Raw genomic sequence first — 19,606 nt, 5'->3', positions numbered from 1 at the left:
GATAGTTAACAATATTCCCTTCTCTGAATCAACATTTATTTACCTCCTCCCTCATACTGTTCCAAAAAGTATCAGCATCAGATGTGTTCTAGTTTCCCTCAAATTTGAGTAACCATGAATCCTTGATTCTTTGGATCCTTCTGCTGTGAACACTTTCAATTCCCCTAGATAGTTTGGTCTTCTGAAAAAAGCTGCCTTTATTGAACTCATTTTCATTTCTCTCGCCTCTGTCACTTATAACTAGAACCAAACAGAGACATTGGATTCTGAAAGCTACCATCTTCATGTCTAATATTTCCTTCTAAAGGACAACTCTCCATTTTTAAATCTTCTTGTAGGTTTTTCAGTTTTGTACATTTCCTCTATAAGACACATTAACAGTTAAAAATACTTTATTTGTGTTTTGGGGCCACACCCAGCATTGTTTGGGACTTGCTCCTGGTTCTGTGCTCAGGGATCACTCACTCTTGGCAGGGTCAGACCTAGGTTGGCTGCATGCAAGGCAAGTACCTTACCCACTGTACTTCTCTGGCCCCAGACTTTTGGTGACCACAGGCATTCATAAAACACAAATATGATTCTAGAGTTCTCCAAAGAAATCTATGATTATTAAAAATGTTCAAGATACTTAACTAATCCCATAAGAAATTTAATTATAATATTCATGAATAATAATAAAGGGCTATTGGGTTAAAGGGATTATCCAAAATTACCTAAGTAGCCGTCAAGATAAATGGATCCCTGAAGAAATAATAAATTAGAACAACAAGAGCAACTAGCAATGTTATAATGGAATCAAAAGATTCTTTTTGGAGATAGGCATACCTGGAGGATTTAAGGCTTACTTACTCCTGGCTCTGAGTGCAGGGACCATCACTCCCTGGTAGGGTTTGGGGGAGGATGGAGATATGGGAATCTGAGATCAAATCCAAGTTGGTAGTATGCAGAAAAACGTGCCCTATCTGCTGTACTACTTATTTGGCATACAAGATTACTTTTAAAAACTACCTGGCAGGGACCAAGGAAACAGCTCTAGAAGAAGAGAACATGACTAGCATGGTGAGATCCTTCAATTCCCAGCACCAAATTCCCTGCCCTTTCCAGCACTGCTGGCTATATCTCTCTCCCAGCCCTGTGTAACAATGGGAAGGAAAAAGGTAAATCATCTTCTAAACCTAATGAACCAAAATTTTAGGTGCTAGAATAAGTTTCAGGAAACGAATCTAGTGGTAAAATACCCTCTTACGAGATTCAACTAACTGTAATAAGGAAGGCATTATATTCCCCACTAAGAACTTCTAAGAACCTGACAAGAATATAATGAAGATGCGGGGATAGTTCAGTAGTAGTGAGAGAGCTTAGTGGCAGAGAGCCAGAGAACCTATTTTGCAAGTCTAATCCTAGTGCCGACTCACAGGCCCAGTGTGAACACAGCAGTTCTGCTGCTTCTGTGTTTCCCCTAACATCCCACAAGATGCACGCTACAGCACAACCAGAGAGTATGTGAGCATCACCATCCAAGTGTACAAAACCCAGTTACTGCACAAACAGCATTAACAAAAGGAAAATGTAGCAGATCTATCATAGTGTAACTCTCCAAACTGCAGATCTATCATAGTGTAACTCTCCAAACTGAGGTGTAAAACTGTGTGCAATTTTTTCACTACTTTCAGAAGACAATAACTATTTTATAATAATTTGGTTTTACTTTACTTCCTCAAGCACTCCCCTTTGTTGCTGCAGTGACCGGGAATTGCCTAGGCCTGACCCTGAGAATTGTATGGACCACACGTTAGGTGCCTGTGCAGCACTCGGCCTTAGAACTGACAGAGAAAGGTGCACAGGCCTTTCAGTTATGGGGCCCACATACATGCTTGCAGGGCTTGCATGTGCAGGTGAGGCATACAAGGTATGGCCGTGGGGCTCATAGGGCTTGCTGTGGTGCCTGTACATGTGGTCGCCAGATGCGGCAATCTGGCTATATGGTACTTAAACAGGTCTTCAGTTGTGGGACTTACAAGGGTCATACCCCTTTGCTGGCCCATTTGTACCTGGCAGAGCTGTAGCAGACATCGCTTGTGCAGGAAGCAGATAGCAGCACTATGAGGATACTTGAGGTGCAGGTGTTTTGGTAATAGTGGGCTTCTGAGCTAGCAATGCAGGTGCTGTGAAGCCCCTGCATTATTCCTCTGGGCTCTGAATTGCCCATTACACATCAGTGAGTAAGAATACAGCTGAGGGGCCAGAGTGATACTGCACAGTGGTAGGGCATCTGCCTTGCATGCTGCCCACATGGGTTCTATTACATGAACCTGTGAGGACTGATTTCTGAGTGTAGAGGCAGGAGTAACCTCTGAATACTGCTTGGGTGTGACCCAAAAACCAAAAAGTAAAAAAATAATAAAAGAATACAGGTGAATCAAACAATTCAAGACAAGTGATAATTGAGTAACAAGAAACAAAAACGGGCCCGGAGAGATAGCACAGCGGTGTTTGCCTTGCAAGCAGCCAATCCAGGACCAAAGGTGGTTGGTTCGAATCCCGGTGTCCCATATGGTCCCCCGTGCCTGCCAGGAGCTATTTCTGAGCAGACAGCCAGGAGTAACCCCTGAGCACCACCGGGTGTGACCCAAAAACCAAAACCAAACCAAACCAAAACAAAACAAAACAAAAAAAACCCAAGAAACAAAAACAAAGGCTGGAGAAATAGCATGGAGGTAAGATGTTTGCCTTGCATGCAGAAGGACGATGGTTCAAATTCCGGCATCCCATATGGTTCCCTCAGCCTTCCAGGAGTGATTTCTGTGCATAGAAACAGGAGTAACCTCTGAGCGCTGTCAGGTGTGACCCAAAAACCAAAACCAAACCAAACCAAAACAAAACACAAGGACTTTTTGAGGAAAATGGAAATACTTTACTTGGAGAAGAAAACTAGTTATAGAAAAACTACTCTGGGCCGGAGAGATAGCACAGCAGTGTTTGCCTTGCAAGCAGCCGATCCAGGACGTAAGGTGGTTGGTTTGAATCCGGTGTCCCATATGGTCCCCCGTGCCTGCCAGGAGCTATTTCTGAGCAGACAGCCAGGAGTAACCCCTGAGCACCGCCGGGTGTGGCCCAAAAAACAAACAAACAAACAAACAAAAGCAAACACTACTCTCAGACAAATATACCAAAGGGTAAGATATAAAATGTGCTTCTTGATGGGAGCTGTAGAATGAGGCCATAGTCCTCACACATGGGGGGGTGGGGGGGCTGGCAGAGGGGACAGTATTGGAGCCATACCTAGGATATTCTGGAGCTATTTCTGGCTTTGTGCTCAACAATAAACCGACTGAGATTTCAGCTTCATGGCTGCATGTGAGGCAAACACCATCCCCCAGTCCTGTCTTTTCAAAGCATGTATTTTATGTACTTCAAAGCACACAGCTTGCCTCAGTTACAAGCCATTATTCTCCTCCCAGTTCACCCAATTCTTATGCTTTAAATATATCCCATCAGATAATAGCTACCTTCCTCCTTACAGCAGACAATGTAAGGAACATTGATCTGTGCAGAAATTACTTGAGTTTGCCTCTGACTCTTTCCTGTCCTCCCCCTAATATCATTTGGAAAATGAGCACAGCAGAAAGTACAAGAGCAGTAAGAAAGAATACACCTAACTGTATATAATGTTCATATGAATTGGACAGAATTTACTCAGGTGATGTATGCAAGTTTGAAAGAAAAGATAGTTCTAATTGGGCCCGGAGAGATAGCACAGCGGCGTTTGCCTTGCAAGCCAGGACCAAAGGTGGTTGGTTCGAATCCCGGTGTCCCATATGGTCCCCCGTGCCTGCCAGGAGCTATTTCTGAGCAGACAGCCAGAAGTAACCCCTGAGCACCGCCGGGAGTGACCCAAAAACCAAAATAAAATAAAATAAAATAAAATAAAATAAAATAAAAAAAATAAAAAAAAAGATAGTACTAATTACATGAAGCAAAGTAAAGGACACCTCTTCTACCCATTTGGTTCCCAACAATCTCTATTCAAATGTCTCAAATCCCTTTAAGTTTCAGATTGCTATAGACTGTAGATGACTGAAGAGACACCAACTACAGTAGCTAACCATGGGATACTTTTTACTGATCCCTAATACCTGAATCCATGTCTTCTTCACAACTCCATTTCAAAGGTTGTGATCAAAGGGAAAGCTAAGAGTTATATTAAGTAATATAGACCAACAGCTTTACTTCTGCCTGTCATTCCACATTCATCATTAAATCCCTACCTAAAAGGAGACATCCTTAAGAAACATGAAAATAAAGATCAGTCTCCTATTTCCCATGACTGACAAGTGTCCCAGAAGACTAATCACAGGCAGTTGCTGTTAAGAGTTTAGACGAAGGTGTTGCAGGGAAAAGGAATACTGTTTTTTGCCTAGGATTAGTGTAAGATTTCTTTTACTCAGCAGTGTATTGGCAAGGTATTTCACTATGTCTGGACACAAACCTTAGAAGAAATGTAGTGACACACTAAAAACCTTGATCCATATAGATCCTCAAGATGAATAAAGTTCTATTTGTTCATTTTACCTATTTGAATGGTTTTCTTATATGAAAGCTTTATTTTAAAATAAGAACAGTGCCAGAGTGGTAGCACAGTGGTAGGACATTTGCCTTGCATGTGGCAGACCCAGAATGGACACGGGTTTGATCCCTGGCATCCCATATGGTCCTCTGAGCCAGGAGCAATTTCTGAGCACAGAGCCAGAAGTAACCCTTGAGCACTGCCAAGTGAGGCAGAGAAAGAAGAAGGAACGAAGAAGAAAGGAGAGGGAGGAGGAGGAGGAGGAGGAGAGGGAGGAGGAAGAACAGAAGGAGGAGGAGCAGGAGGACAACAAAGCAATTTCAAGTAGAGTGTATTTATTTAATAAGTCTGAAGAGTCAGAATTTAGTTTTTTCTAGTGCACTTTCCACTATCCAAGTACAGTCAAAAGGGGCAAAATCTAGTTGATCACATGTACCGTCAAGATTATACCCAAGATAATTTATATAAAAATGTGTCCACTGGGGCTGAAGACATAACAGTGGATAGGGCATTTGCCTTGAACGTAGCTGATATGGATACAACCCCCAGCATCCCATACAGTCATCCAAGCTTAGCCAGAAGTTATTCCTTAGCACAAAGAGAGGAGTAAGCCCTGAGCACTGCTGGATATGGCCCCCAACACACAGACAAATGTGTCCAGGAGCTGTGGATGTAGATTCGGTGAATCACTTACCTTCAATATGTGAGACCTTAGGTTTGATCCCTGGCACCACAAGGCTCATAGTATAGTTGGGAGTAGCCCCCTACCACTGTTGGTTGTGGTCCAAAAACAACAACCAAAAATGTTCATACAACAATAAAAAAGGATAAAGACTATAAAGAAGTGGAACTTAGTGCTATTTGCAGAAAATGATACAATTTTATTTAGAATGCCCCCAAAATCATTAAAAATTACTAGAGACAAAATGTGAGCACTACAAATGGCATGTCACAGAATCAACAGATTTGTAGTGTTATATGAAAATAAATAAAAAATCAATGCCATTTATAATTACTTAAGAACAAATTTAAAGGAGGTGAAACTACTCTGTAACAAAAACTACAATGCTGGGCAGGAGAGATGCAACAAATTAAGGTGCTTTGCATGAAGCTAACCCTGATTTGAACCTAGTACCACATATGGTCCCTGGAGTACTACCAGGAGTAACCCTTGAGCTCAGCATAAGCAGTAAGCCCTGAGTACCACCAGGTGTAGCCCCAACTCAAAAACAACCACAAAATAACTACATCTATTTAAAAAAAAAATAGAGCAATATAGTCAGAAATATTCCAAAACAAAAGAAGAAAAGGCATGGGGCCGGAGAGATAGCATGGAGGTAAGGCGTTTGCCTTTCATGCAGGAGGTCATCGGTTCGAATCCCGGCGTCCCATATGGTTCCCCGTGCCTGCCAGGAGCAATTTCTGAGCCTGGAGCCAGGAGTAACCCCTGAGCACTGCCGGGTGTGACCCAAAAACCACAAAAAAAAAAAAGAGGAAAGGCAACAATGTTAGAATTATATAGTGGGCCGGAGAGATAGCATGGAGGTAAGGCGTTTGCCTTTCATGCAGGAGGTCATCGGTTCGAATCCCGGCGCCCCATATGGTCCCCTGTGCCTGCCAGGAGCAATTTCTGAGCCTGGAGCCAGGAATAACCCCTGAGCACTGCCGGGTGTGACCCAAAAACCAAAAAAAAAAAGAAAAAAAAAGAATTATATAGCAATTTTTCCGTATCATCTGTACTCTGTAGATTCTGAAAAGCTTTCCTAAGAACCATATAGTTCTTTTCCATATCATTAGAAAGAGTGCCAGAAAGAATCACTGTTGTTGATTATAATATACTGAATCTCAAGTGTGCAGAGAAAGAAAAGCTAGAGAGATAAATAACGTTAGATGAAAGAGTATCTCTCAAAGGATTGTTCATCTACTACACACTGGTAGTTTTGACTGGAACTGAATGAGATGTCACTGTAAATAGCCACATAATTTTTAAAACATCCCCAAATAAAAAAAAATCAATTGCATACCTTTGGGTATTATTACTAGCAATATTAAGGAATGTTTAATGACTAATTGTTAAGTCATAACTGAAAATCAAAATTCTAATAATAATTAGACATAATATTAGTCACTGAAGAGACAAAGTGATGTCACTGCCAGCAGAGGGCTCATGACCTAAGTAAATGAAAGCTATAATCCACAAGTACCATCAAAATAATGGCATAAAAATATACCAAGAACACATTAACTTGGAGTGAGTAAAATTCTCCACTTACCATTTGTTAGTCTATCAAATAGAAAGATATCAAAATTCCAGTTTCCGACTTTTTCCAGCATACACTGAAAAGAAAATCAAACATTCCTACTGTAATTTAATTTCAACAATATTCTTTCAGATATCCAAAGGATGTTAATAAAATGGATCGTGATTTACTTTATAAAGCATCATTTACCTTTTATCATTTTTCAAAAAGTCCAAAATAATAAACTCTTAAAAACAATTAATTTTCAATTAATAACTATATAGTTATTTCAAGTTTTTCTTAGAAGCCTATGAAATTTTTTTTTTTTGGGCCACACCCGGCAGTGCTCAGGGGTTACTCCTGGCTGTCTGCTCAGAAATAGCTCCTGGCAGGCACGGGGGACCATATGGGACACCGGGATTCGAACCAGCCACCTTTGGTCCTGGATTGGCTGCTTGCAAGGCAAACTCCACTGTGCTATCTCTCCGGGCCCAGCCTATGAAATTTAAGAATTCTCTTTTTGGTTGTTTTTTGTTTTTGGGCCACACCTGGCAGCAACTCACCGGTTACTCCTGGCTCTGTGCTCATAAATATCTCCTGGCAGGCTAGGGGGAACCATAGGGGAGGCCAGAGATTGAACCTGGATCAGTCCCAGGTCGGCCATGTGCAAGGCAAATGGCATATTGCTGTGCTACCATCCGGCCCTTAAACTTAAGAATTCTAACAAATTTGTTTTTCCTCTAGGCCACATTTGGTGGCGCTCAGGGATTATTCCTGGTTCTGCACTAGGAAATCGCTCGCTGCAGGCTCAGGGGACCATATGGGATGCTGGAAATCAAACCCAGGTCTGGTCCTGGGTTGATGGCGAGCAAGGCAAATGCCCTATCACTGTGTTATCTCTCCAGACCCTAACATAAATTAATGTCACTTAAATACAGTTCATACTGTAAAGTTTACATTTCCAAAATACAGCAAAAGTATGGGTCAAGCATACCCCATGAAACCTGGGCTCAATCTGGGCAACACACAGAAACAAGTTATGAGCCAGAGAGATATTATAGTGGGAAGGGGCTTGCCTTGCCTGGGTCCACCTAGGTTCAACTCCTGGCACCATCCAAGCTCAGGGTGGCCTCAGAAACAAAACAAAAAATTATAAGCATCAAACAAGAATTGCGACAAATGCTATTTTTACTCACTTTTACTATTCACACCAATACCAAACAAGGTTTGCTTTCAATACTATTACTGATGAGGAAATTGGCAAAAAGTAAGAGCCTGGCTCAAAAAATTATAGAGGGGGCTAGTACAGCAACTAAGGCGCTTGCCTTACATGTGACCAACCTTAGTTTGATCCCTTGCATCCCCTAAGGTCCCCAAACCTGCCAGGAGTGATTCCTGAATGCAGAACCAGGAATAAGCCTCAAGCACTCCTGAGTGTGACTCAAAAACAAACATAAAACAAAAAAAAGTTATAGAGCTGAGGTCTTGTAAGATTTGATTCTAGGGGCCGGGCGGTGGTGCTAAAGGTAAGGTGCCTGCCTTGCCTGCGCTAGCCTTGGACGGACCGCGGTTCGATCCCCCGGTGTCCCATATGGTCCCCCAAGCCAGGAGCAACTTCTGAGCACGTAGCCAGGAGTAACCCCTGAGCGTTACTGGGTGTGGCCCAAAAACCAAAAAAAAAAAAAAAAAAAAAAAAAAAAGATTTGATTCTAAAACCTAAGCACTTGACATCTAATCCATATAACCTACTTATACTATTTAAAACTTAATTCTCATTTCATTGTAAATTATGCATCCATTTAAAAACCTACTTCCAACTTGTGGTTATTTTTTAATTCAAAAAATAATTTTTACCCCATTTTATTGCTTTTCTTTTCTTCAAACAAATCACATAACTTGAACCATCTTGCTCCGCCTCTCAAATTGAGGGGGAAATAATGGAGGGTACTAAGATCAAACAGTTATATGATCACTAAGTAGTAATAAAAATGATCAAACTTAAACACCAAATCCAAAGCCAACGACAAAAGAATCAATACCCAATCTACAATAACTAGACACAGAGGGGACCACTTATACTAGCAATACTAGCAGCCTGGGGGGTGAAGGAGGGGGATATGGGATGCTAGCTGGGAACGGAGGTGGAGGGAGGACAACTGGTGATGGGAATCCCCTGATTCAATGTTAATATGTACCTAAAATATTACTGAAAGGTATGTAATCCACTTTGGTCAAAATAAAAATTATTATTATAAAAAGAAAAAAGAAAAAATAATTCTTGGGCCGGAGAGCTAGCATGGAGGTAGGGTGTTGGCCTCGCATGCAGAAGGATGGTGGTTCAAATCCCGGCATCTCATATGGTCCCCCGAACTGTGCCATTGCTGCAGCCCATATAAGATATTTTTGTTATTGTTTTTGGGTCAGACCCGGCAGCGCTCAGGGATTACTCCTGGCTCTGGGCTCAGAAATTGCCCCTGCAGGCTCGGGGGACCATATGGGATGCTGGGATTTGAACCATCATCCTTTGCATACAAGGCAAATGCCCTACCGCTGTGCTATCTCTTCAGCCTCATAACAAAATAATTCTTATAAAATAATGTACTACAATAACTTTAGGCATATGCATTTTACTTCAGCAACTAAATCCCTTAATACAGATTGTTTTAGCACCATATATTTATAACCTGAAAATTCTGTATACTTCAAAGAAAAGATTATTTCATCATATCTAAAAGTCCACTGCTGTATATGTTATAACTGTCATGAACAACACTAAGATCATTACAAATGAATTATGCTAATATTAATACTTATGCGGGGCTGGAGAGGTGGCGCCTAGTAAGGTGTCTGCCTTGCAAGCGCTACCACAGGACGGACTGCAGTTCGATCCCCGGTGTCCCAAATGGTCCCCCCAAGCCAGGAGCGATTTCTGAGCGCATAATCAGGAGTAACCCCTGAGCGTCAAATGGGTGTGGCACAAAAACCAAAAAAAGGGACCGGAGAGATAGCAAAGTGGCGTTTGCCTTGCAAGCTGCCGATCCAGGACCAAAGGTGGTTGGTTCGAATCCCGGTGTCCCATATGGTCCCCCGTGCCTGCCAGGAACTATTTTTGAGCAGACAGCCAGGAGTAACCCCCTGAGCAACGCTGGGTGTGGCCCAAAAACCAAAAAAAAAAAAAAAATCAAAAAAACAAAACCAAACCAAAAAAAACCGTTATGCACAGATCAATAGTTTTATTCTAAGAAAAGACTTGTGGACTTTCTTTAAATTTAAAGAAAACAGGTGCTGGGGTAAAAACAAAAAGAAAGAAAGCACAAGCAACTTTCCAGTGATTTATTTAATCAAACAGGAAAGAAAATTTTGTTAACTAATCAAGATGCTATGGCCTAATCTACACATACCTACAAATCCTGGCATGGGTAGCATTAAACAAAAGAATACTAGAAGAGTCAAGATTATCACAAATCCTTACATAGTCACAAAACAAGCTTATATAAACTTCACTTATCATTAAGTCATTTCTTAATTTTCTTTTTCAGTAATTATTAAGGTTCATATGCAATGTGGGATCTGATATCACAATATGAAAGGTAGTTGAGAATCTAGACTTTTCTTTCTACTCCATGATGTTTATAATGGTATAAAACACTTTTTTTGTTTTTGTTTTTGTGCCACACCTGGTGGTTCTTAGGGGTTACTCCTGGCTCTGAGCTCAGAAATCGCTCCTGGCAGGCTTTGGGGACCATGTAGGTTGCCAGGAATTGAACCTGGATGGGGGAATCGAACCCGAGTCAGTCTCATGCAAGGCAAATGCCCTCCCTACCAGCTGTGCTATCGCTCTGGTCCCACATTAAGATATTTCTTAATTGTATCAGGAAAACAATGATAGCATTTCACTGGGATTAATTTTTTGTTGTTGTTGTTTTGGGCCACATAACCAGTAACGCTCTGGGGTTACTTCTGGCTATGAGCTCAGAAATCACTCTTGGCTCAGGGGACCATATGGGACATCAGGGGATCAAAACACAGTCCATCCTGGGTCAGCCGCATACAAGGCAAATGCTGTACTGCTGTGCTATCACTCCAGCCCCAATTTAGCTTATTTTTAAATTCATAGGTTATAAGCAACTTTACTTTAGATGAACAAAATAAAGACAGCCTTGTAAAAAATATAAATTATCTTTAAATTCCAGAGTACACCCCCAGAGAGATAACTAGTGAATTATCCCAAGTGTTTTTCTAGATATGTCATCTTAAGGTATTTATTTTTATAATTACTTTATTTAAAAACTTCAGTTACAAGGTCATTCATAATACAGTTGTTGTTTTTTTTCCACAGATAAATTGTTTGTGATTGAGTCATACAATGTACAACACCCTTCACCAATGCACAATTAAGTTATTTATTTTAAAATTATAGTTTTTTTAGATAAAAAATTAACTGAAAATGTATGTTGCTTTTATTGTTCTTTTGTTCTACTATATCTTAGCCCAAAATCGGAGAAAAAAAAAATACTGTGATTAGAATATCAAGTCAGCAAAACTTTTTTTTTTTTTGGTTTTTGGGCCACACCTGGTAATGCTCAGGGGTTACTCCTGGCTTGGGGGACCATAGGGGATGCCAGAGGATCGAACCGCGGTCCATTCTAGGCTAGCACTGGCAAGGCAGACACCTTACCTCTAGTGCCACCACGCCGGCCCCGTATTGCAGCAAAACTTTTAAGGTCATCTATAACATTCATTTCAGTGTTCAGATTATGTGATTTTATAGCTGACATGCTCTATTCAGCACTTATATTTGATGATATAATAAAATATTTTTATTATTTTAGTCACTTCACAAATATCTTCATTCTAATATCTCAATGCAAAACAAGCACGTACTCTAAAAGAAAAATTTCAAAAAATTTGAACAAACTATACACACCTTGGCTTGTCCATTATATTCGTCATCTAAAATGTTTAGAGAACTTGAAACGGCAGTTCCACGGAAAAACCGTGAAGTTCTAAGATAGCGCTGGAAACTTAGCAACCTTCTTATATTCCGTGCAGACACAGAAACTTCAATTTCAGATTGAGCTGAAATAAAAGAAGAGGCGACATAGCAAATTAAAATTGTGGATAAACAACTTTCTATTCTATAGTGAATCATTTTACCACTTTTCTAAAAGAGGAATTCTTATTGTTAGTTAAATAACAAGCATAAGGGAGCATATGGCAATTTTGGCAGCATTTAGAAAGCTAATGAACATAGATGGAAATTAGTATTAGGCATTTTCACTTTCAAAAATTATCACCTTTTGTTCTGTTGCTGCAAGATACCATTATAAACACCACTGAGTAAAAAATTCTAGATTCCCAACTACCTTTCATATTGAGATAACAGATCCCACATTGCACAGGAGCCTTTAACATTTACTCAACTAAAATACCTCTAATCCAAATGAGGTAGCATTCTTGGGGCCAAAGCAATAATACAGCAGGTAAGGTGCTTACCTTGCCCTCAGCTGACTCAAGTTTGATCCCCAGTACCCTACAGTCCCCCAGTCCTGCCAAGAGCAGCATACAGTCCCCAAGATTCCTCTCTGAGCACAGCTGGGTGTGGCCCAAAAAACAAAACAAAACAAAAACAAATGAGGTAGTACTCTAAGTATTTCCTTAGGTAAATTTTATTTAAAGAAAAAGAAAATGGATTGGAGAATAAAGTCGGTTATATTAGTAAGAGTTCTAAAGGATAGGATAACAATTCTGTAAATGATAAACTTAAGATTCCATGGTTCCGTATTGGTAGACTAATATCTCCTCATTCATCAAGTCTAAGAGAGCCCACTGCTGCTCCTCAGTGTTAGAATATGCCCAATTTTCTTTGCGCATCAGATGAAATAACAGACTTCGGTTGAAAGCAATCCAGTAGGGAATGTACATTAGGCTTAAATTCTAGAGTCAAACTGAAATCAGTGTTTACAATATAAAACACAAGAAAAGGAGGACTTGATCAATAATGATCAGCCCTGATTTTAATTTCATCAACTAAGAATCAACTGGTGGAAAGCTAGGTAGTCAAACATTCTCATCTTCTGACCCCACTTTTCAAATTTTTATTCTATTTATATATATATATATATATATATATATATTTGGGGGAGATGGTGGTGGAGTTAAGCTATATACAGTGTACACAGGGCTTATTCTTGGTTCTATTCTCAGGGACCAGATGGGCTGGCAGCAATCAAACCTGGGTTTGTCACATGCAAGAAAAACACGTTACCTTACTATAGTATCTCTCTGGTTCCATCATTTTTATTTTATTTTATTTTATTTTATTTTATTTTTTTTTTTTTGGGTCACACTTGGCGGCGCTCAGAAGTCACTCCTTATGGAATGCTGGGATTCGAACTAGGGTCCGTCCAGTGTTGACTGCATGCAAGGCAGATGCCTTACCACTGTGCTACCACTCTGGCCCCCTGGTTCCATCATTTTTAAATTCTAACTTACTTTGCCTAACTAGATGGACATAAACCCCTAAGCACTGAAAGGAATATAAAGTGTGTTACTTTTCAGTTTTTGCTTTAAAGTCACACATTCATGCTCTGGGGCTACTCCATCCTCCACTAATGTATCAAGAGTAAATTGGTTTTTTTTTTCAGGGGACGAGAAGCCCATCACTTTCTTAGGGTAAAAGCACCCCAAAGGATCTTTTTCTCATTTCAACCCTTATCTCTAAGTACTGGTTTTTGGAGGGGCGAGTATCAGAACTTGGGCTCTACCACAAGATTATACATATATATCCATACTAATGGTTCCTTAGAGCATGTCTGAGACTGTGGGAAAGACTGCTACACAAGGTCCCTACAATGAATGTGTCTCGCTTATGGCACACACATTCCTTTTAAATGAAATGAAAACTTCAAGAACTTGGTTTCCCACGTTAAGTTTCTGTATCAACAAGACAAGACTCATCCAGTCAGTGACTAAGATAGCTGGTACTATTTGGAGCCAGGTGTTATGCAGATGCTTCCACCCAGCTTTACTTCTGGGCTTTTTTTTTTTGAATGACATCCAACAAGCCATAGCTTCTGACTTTCCCTGTTGTTTCTGTGGTCAAAGGGTTTTACACACACACACACACACACACACACACACACACACACACACACACCCATGAGGAGTGCTCACAGGGCATCTTCCACACACACACACACACACACACACACACACACACACACACACACACACACACCCATGAGAAGTGCTCACTGGGCATCTTCTACTTAGCTGTGGTGCTTGTGCATGTTCTGGTCTAGGGCTTGCCAAGGGCTATCCAACTTTCTGTTTGTGGTGCTTGTCAGGGAAGACTTTGGCTAGGATGCACCTGGGTGAAATGTGGCTGCAAACTGCTTGTGTCATTAAGGATCAAAGACAGTAGAGCTGCCCACATCATGCCAAATAAATACAGAAACCCAGTAACAAAATTCAGGGCTTCACAGCCACAAAGCTGAGACTTAGTCCCTGAACCATCACTCGGCTCCACATCACAACTTCGGGGGCTCATTTCCCTTAAAAAAAAAAAAAATGAATCATCTATTTTGGAAAAGAAAAAAACTAGCCACGTTTGTTCTCTTATCTCTTCACTGATTGTTGAATCAGTGAATCAGCTTTAAAGAGAAAGGATTGCTTTTTAATTAACTGTTAATATTAATTGCTTATTTTTTTAAGTAAGTGGTGTTTTCCTGGTATTTTCAGCAACATTTTTCTAATGGGTGGTTTTCTTTTGAGATTTTATGTATAAAATATAATGTAATAAACTAGAAAAAAACACCATGAAAAGAAAAAAAAAGTCAGTTACCTGTATAAAACCATACGGTCAGCAAATGTCAAAATTAAAACTACAAGCTCTACAACAGAGGAAACCAATTACACTAGCAGTTCAGGGGGCAAAGGAGGGAGATATAGGATGCATACTGGAAAGAGGGGTGAAGGGAGGACAACACTGGTGGTGGAAATACCCCTGATTCAATGCCACTATGTACCTTAAATTTTACTGTGAAAGAGTCAAATTCACATTGGTCACAATAAAAATTATTTAAAAGAAAATTTCAGAAAGTGATAAAATGACTACAACTGTGAAATTAAAAAGGTCAGCTTTTCCCAAGATAAAAAAAGAAAAACAAAACTGAAATTAGGCTTAAAAACTTCCAGTTTAGGGGCTGGAGAAATAGCACAGCAGTAGGGCGTTTTTGCCTTGCACATGATGGATCCAGTATGAACCTGAGTTCAGTTGCTGGCTCCCAAAAGATCTCCCGAGCCTGCCAGGAGCAATTTCTGAGTGCAGAGTCAGGAGTATTCCCTGAGCACTGCCGGGCGTGGCCCAAAAACCCAAAAAAAATTTTTTTTACCAGTTGGTGTGGTGTTAAGTTTGGTGGGAGAATAATGTCATAAAGCAGGAAGTTTAGAGGTTGGTTGACCAAGATAGAATTTCCCAACAAGAAGACCAGATAGGGTAGAGAAAGTGGTAGAATGTAGTGGTAGAATGCAGATCATTCTACTTGGGGAGACCAGGGGAAATGAAATCCTAGAACACAGATGTAGCACAGTTTCTACATTGGGGAAATCATCTCATTAATTACAGTAATGATCTTATATACTGGCTGATATAATAAATGAAGCTACTAATAATCACTTATATCATTAGCTATATGGTATCTGTGACACCATGAAAATTTTTGTAATATTTTAAACTTGTCACTCTCTACTTATTCTGTATGTCTTATTTTTTGTTCTTTTGCTTCTCAGACTGCTTAATTTCAATGTTTTTATCTTCAAGGTTACCAATCCTTTCTCCTGCCTGCTTAAATATACTGCTGAATGAATCTAGGTGATTTTTCATTTCAATCATTATTCTTGCAAAGTAGTTCTCTTTTGGGAGGGCACACTATGTGGTGCTCAGGGATGAATCCTCACTCCGCATTCAGGGACCACTCCTGGCAGGCTTAGGAGACCATATGAATTGCTCGGGACCCATCCCAGGTTAGGTGGGAAACATGCCACACACTGTACTATCACTGATCCCATTGTTTCTATTTTTCACATGTATGGGCCATACTTTCCTGTATTTATGACATTTTTAAAAAAAACTTTCCAAACTAATTTTTCCTTTGTGTGTCTGTCTTTTGTTTATTCTGTCTTGTCTATGAGCATTGACGTTCCTGTTTCATCATCTCTCTAGCTGCTTATGCCCCAGCACAATTTTCCTTAAATACTCTGTGCCTAAAATGAGGGTGAAGTAGGACAATGGAAAAAGGTACTAACTACTATGTCTATTTAAAAGTCTTTAAATAGGGTTGAATAGATGATACAAGTGGCAGAGGACATAATATTGCACATGTGAGGCTCTTGGCTTGATCCTTATAAATAACACGGCTCTAGGACTAACAACCAGCATGTGTGGTTCCGTAGAAAACGAGTCTCTTGATAAATGCCACCTGGTTAATCATCTGGAACTGAAAACAAAACAAACATCTGTGCCATCTGTGCAGGGCTCTGCTACACAGCAGCTCCCCAACTTCTGCAGCACAAGGTCTCCACTGCCCAGCCCCTACTGAATTCAGCAAGACAACCTTTGCCCAAGCCAGTGAGGAATGGGAACTGACCACTGTCAATTAGCAGCAGCCTCTTTCTTCATCGTGTACTGCCTCTAGTTGCAAGTGTCCAATCAAGATCCAGAGTTCTGAAATGCAGGCCAGAGAAAGTGCAGTGGGTAGAGCACTTGCTTTACGTATGGCTGACACAGGCTCAATCCTTGGTACCACATCTGTCCCCATCCTGCTAAGGAGTGGGGACTCTGAACATTGCCAGATGTGGCCCAAAACCCAAAGCAGAGTTCTGAAATTTTTGTTGCTGGTTATTACCCCTGCCCCCTTACCCAACCAAATAGTTCTTCAGTGAAAAGCTCTTGTTACTTTGTCACTTAAGAACAACAGCTGTGGCTATAACAATAGTATAGCAAGTAGGATGTTTGCCTCTGTACACAGAGACCTGGTTCAAGCCTTGACATCCCATATGGTCTCCTAAACACGGCCAGGATTCATGAGTGATTCCTGAGTGCAGAGCCAGGAGTAACCCCTAAACATCACTGGTGTGACCCTCCCTGCCCCACAAAATAGAAAAAGCAACAACTAACCCTTTCCTTTAAGAAGTGTGTTTGGGGGCTGGAGTGATAGCACATCAATAGGGTGTTTGCCTTGTATGTGGTATGCCATATGGTCCCTGGAGCCTGCCAGGAGCGATTTCTGAGCACAGAACCAGGAGTAATCTGAGTGCTGCTAGGTATGGTCCAACCCCACCCCCCAAAACAAACAAACAAAAATGTGTGTTTGCTCATTACAGCACTATTGGAAACAACCCAAGTACCTGAGAACAGATGAGTGGCTAAAGAAATTGTGGTACATTTACATAATGGAATACTATGCAGCTATTAGGGAAAAATAAGTCATAAAATTGCTTATACATGGATGGATATATCTAGTATTACACTGAGTGAAGTGAGTCAAAGGGAGAGGAATATACATAGAATAATCTTGCTCATTTGTGGAATATAAGAAAAAAGTCTGGTAATAATATCCAGAGACAATAGAGAACAGGGCCAAGAGGACCATCCATGGTAGGAAGCTTAGTGGAATAATGCGGTTAGGGCTGAGAAGAAACCACTATGACAATTATAGTTGAAACTGATCACTCTGGACAACAACTGGGTGTTGGATGAAGATAATGTGATATATACAGTACCCCTCCATTAACAACAGAGCAAATGACAGTGACTAAAAAGAAAAAATAGAGAAAGAGAGAGGGTGGGGAGGGAGACAGAAAGGGGGGGAGAGAGAAGGGAGAGAGAGAGAGAGAGAGAGAGAGAGAGAGAGAGAGAGAGAGAGAGAGGGGGGGGGGGGGAATTAAACGACTGTCCAGAGGCAGGCAGAGGGGAGGGTGAGAGGGAAACTGGGGCATTAGTGGTGAAAAATGTTCATGGATGAAGGGTGGTGTACAATGATACAAAGATAAATTTTATAATGCAAAACAACAAACAAACAAAACTGTGTTTGGTGAAGCTGGAGTGATAGCACAGCAAGTAGGGAATTTGCCTTGCATGTAGCAAACCCATGTTTGATCCCTGGCATCCCATATGGCCCCCTGAGCACAGCAATTCTGGAGCCTAAAGCCAGGAGTAACCCATGAGGGATGGCCAGGTGTGGCCCAAAAAACAAACCAAATCAAAACAAAAACAAAATAGAAAAGCAGGGTCTCAACAGACAAGACAGTTTTCACCCTGCCAACCTCTTGGACACTTTTTTGATTAACCAAGTTTTATTCCAAGATATGAAATTATGACAATTTGTTCTGCAATAAATGTTCCTCCCTTCTCTTCTCCCTGTTGTTGCTGTGTGTTGTCCTGGTGATCACACACTTGACCATGGCTCTCTATACTGGAGTGTGATGCTAGACCAGAGCTGCAAATCTGGTTGTGGTGCTGATCGGGGGTTGTGTGCACTTTAGTTGTGCTGCTATGCACATGTGGTTGAAGTGTAGCAAGGATCAAACACTTTGTTGTGAGAGAGGGAATCGCGATGGTAGAGTCAATTGGACCACTGCACTGGGGTGGGCTCAAACTCATAGCCTAAAGTAATACTTACAAGGTAGGTGTTCTACCACTATTTCATAACCAGAGGTCCCTGTAACACACACACATCTTTGTACCTACATTTTTGCACACATCCTACTTCCTATTTATAATAAATCCTCAGAAGTAGAGAAGCCCACAGGAGCATATTTTAGTGGCTTCTAAAACTTTTATCAAATCAGAGTATGCTTTCTTAAAGTAACTTAGGGTTTTCAGAAAGGTCTTAGAATACCCTCCAAAGTATTGCCTAAGGAGAAGTAATAGGTAACTGTAAATCCAGATCAAAGCATGATGAGAATTTTATTTTTAATATTTTTATTTTTTAGCATGGTGAGAATTTTAAGATGGGAATTTTCATTTATTTGTTCAAGTTTATTCCCCCTTTACTCTTCTTTCCTCAAACACATACTAATCCCCTATTGTGATTAGAACTAAAATCTTTATATTAAGGAGATAGAAGTCACTAGGAAGATATTAACTTTAGTCCCATCTTTAAAGATTATATATAAGCAGATATATGGGGTCTGAAACAGAAAAGCATAGCAATGATAACTAGTACTTTTATTCAATCACTAAAATTTTATCCTTTGATCGTATTGCATAAAGTTTGACCAGCATTCTTAGGAGCTCATCTTCTAAAATGAGACACACCATTATTTATGTCACAGCATAGAGAGCTTAGAGAGCTGATGGACTTGGTGAATGAAGTACACTACAACCTACAAGCTGTTGACTGACTGATGAACCCTGATGGCCCTCTTCTGAAATATCACAAAACCATCCAGTCCAATAAAGACTCCTCAAATTAAAGGTGTCCTCTTTATGATCATCATAATTTGCAGTTATCTGTTCTTCATTTTACTGAGTCAAACACATACGAATGCTGGACAAGCAGGCTACCTCAAAAGCTTATGTTTAGGGGACGGAGAAATAGCACAGCAGTAAGATGTTTGCCTGCTTAGACGCAGAATGGTGGTTCAAACCCCGGCATCCTATACGGTCCCCTGAGCCAGCCAGGAGCGATTTCTGGCATCCTATATGGTCCCCTGAGCCAGCCAGGAGAGATTTCTGAGTGTAGAGCCAGGAGTAACCCCTGAGCGCTGCCAGGTGTGAGCCCCTCGCCCCCAA

General features: G+C 40.7%; 1 protein-coding gene across 1 annotated transcript in view; it reads right to left on the bottom strand.

Moving 5' to 3' along the window:
- PDE7A (phosphodiesterase 7A) overlaps nucleotides 1-19,606 on the bottom strand; it is a 105,402-nt gene that overhangs the window by 18,801 nt on the left and 66,995 nt on the right. Inside the window, exons 4-5 of the mRNA XM_049781822.1 lie at nucleotides 11,735-11,886; nucleotides 6,841-6,904 (exon numbers count right to left, since the gene is read on the bottom strand). Coding sequence (XP_049637779.1) covers nucleotides 6,841-6,904; nucleotides 11,735-11,886 — 216 coding nt within the window. The remainder of the gene's footprint in view (nucleotides 1-6,840; nucleotides 6,905-11,734; nucleotides 11,887-19,606) is intronic.

This window comes from Suncus etruscus, chromosome 10 (assembly GCF_024139225.1).
Source record: "Suncus etruscus isolate mSunEtr1 chromosome 10, mSunEtr1.pri.cur, whole genome shotgun sequence".
NCBI lineage: Eukaryota > Metazoa > Chordata > Mammalia > Eulipotyphla > Soricidae > Suncus > Suncus etruscus.
Note: the sequence above shows the minus strand (reverse complement) of the source record. Positions and strands in the feature narration are given on the sequence as shown.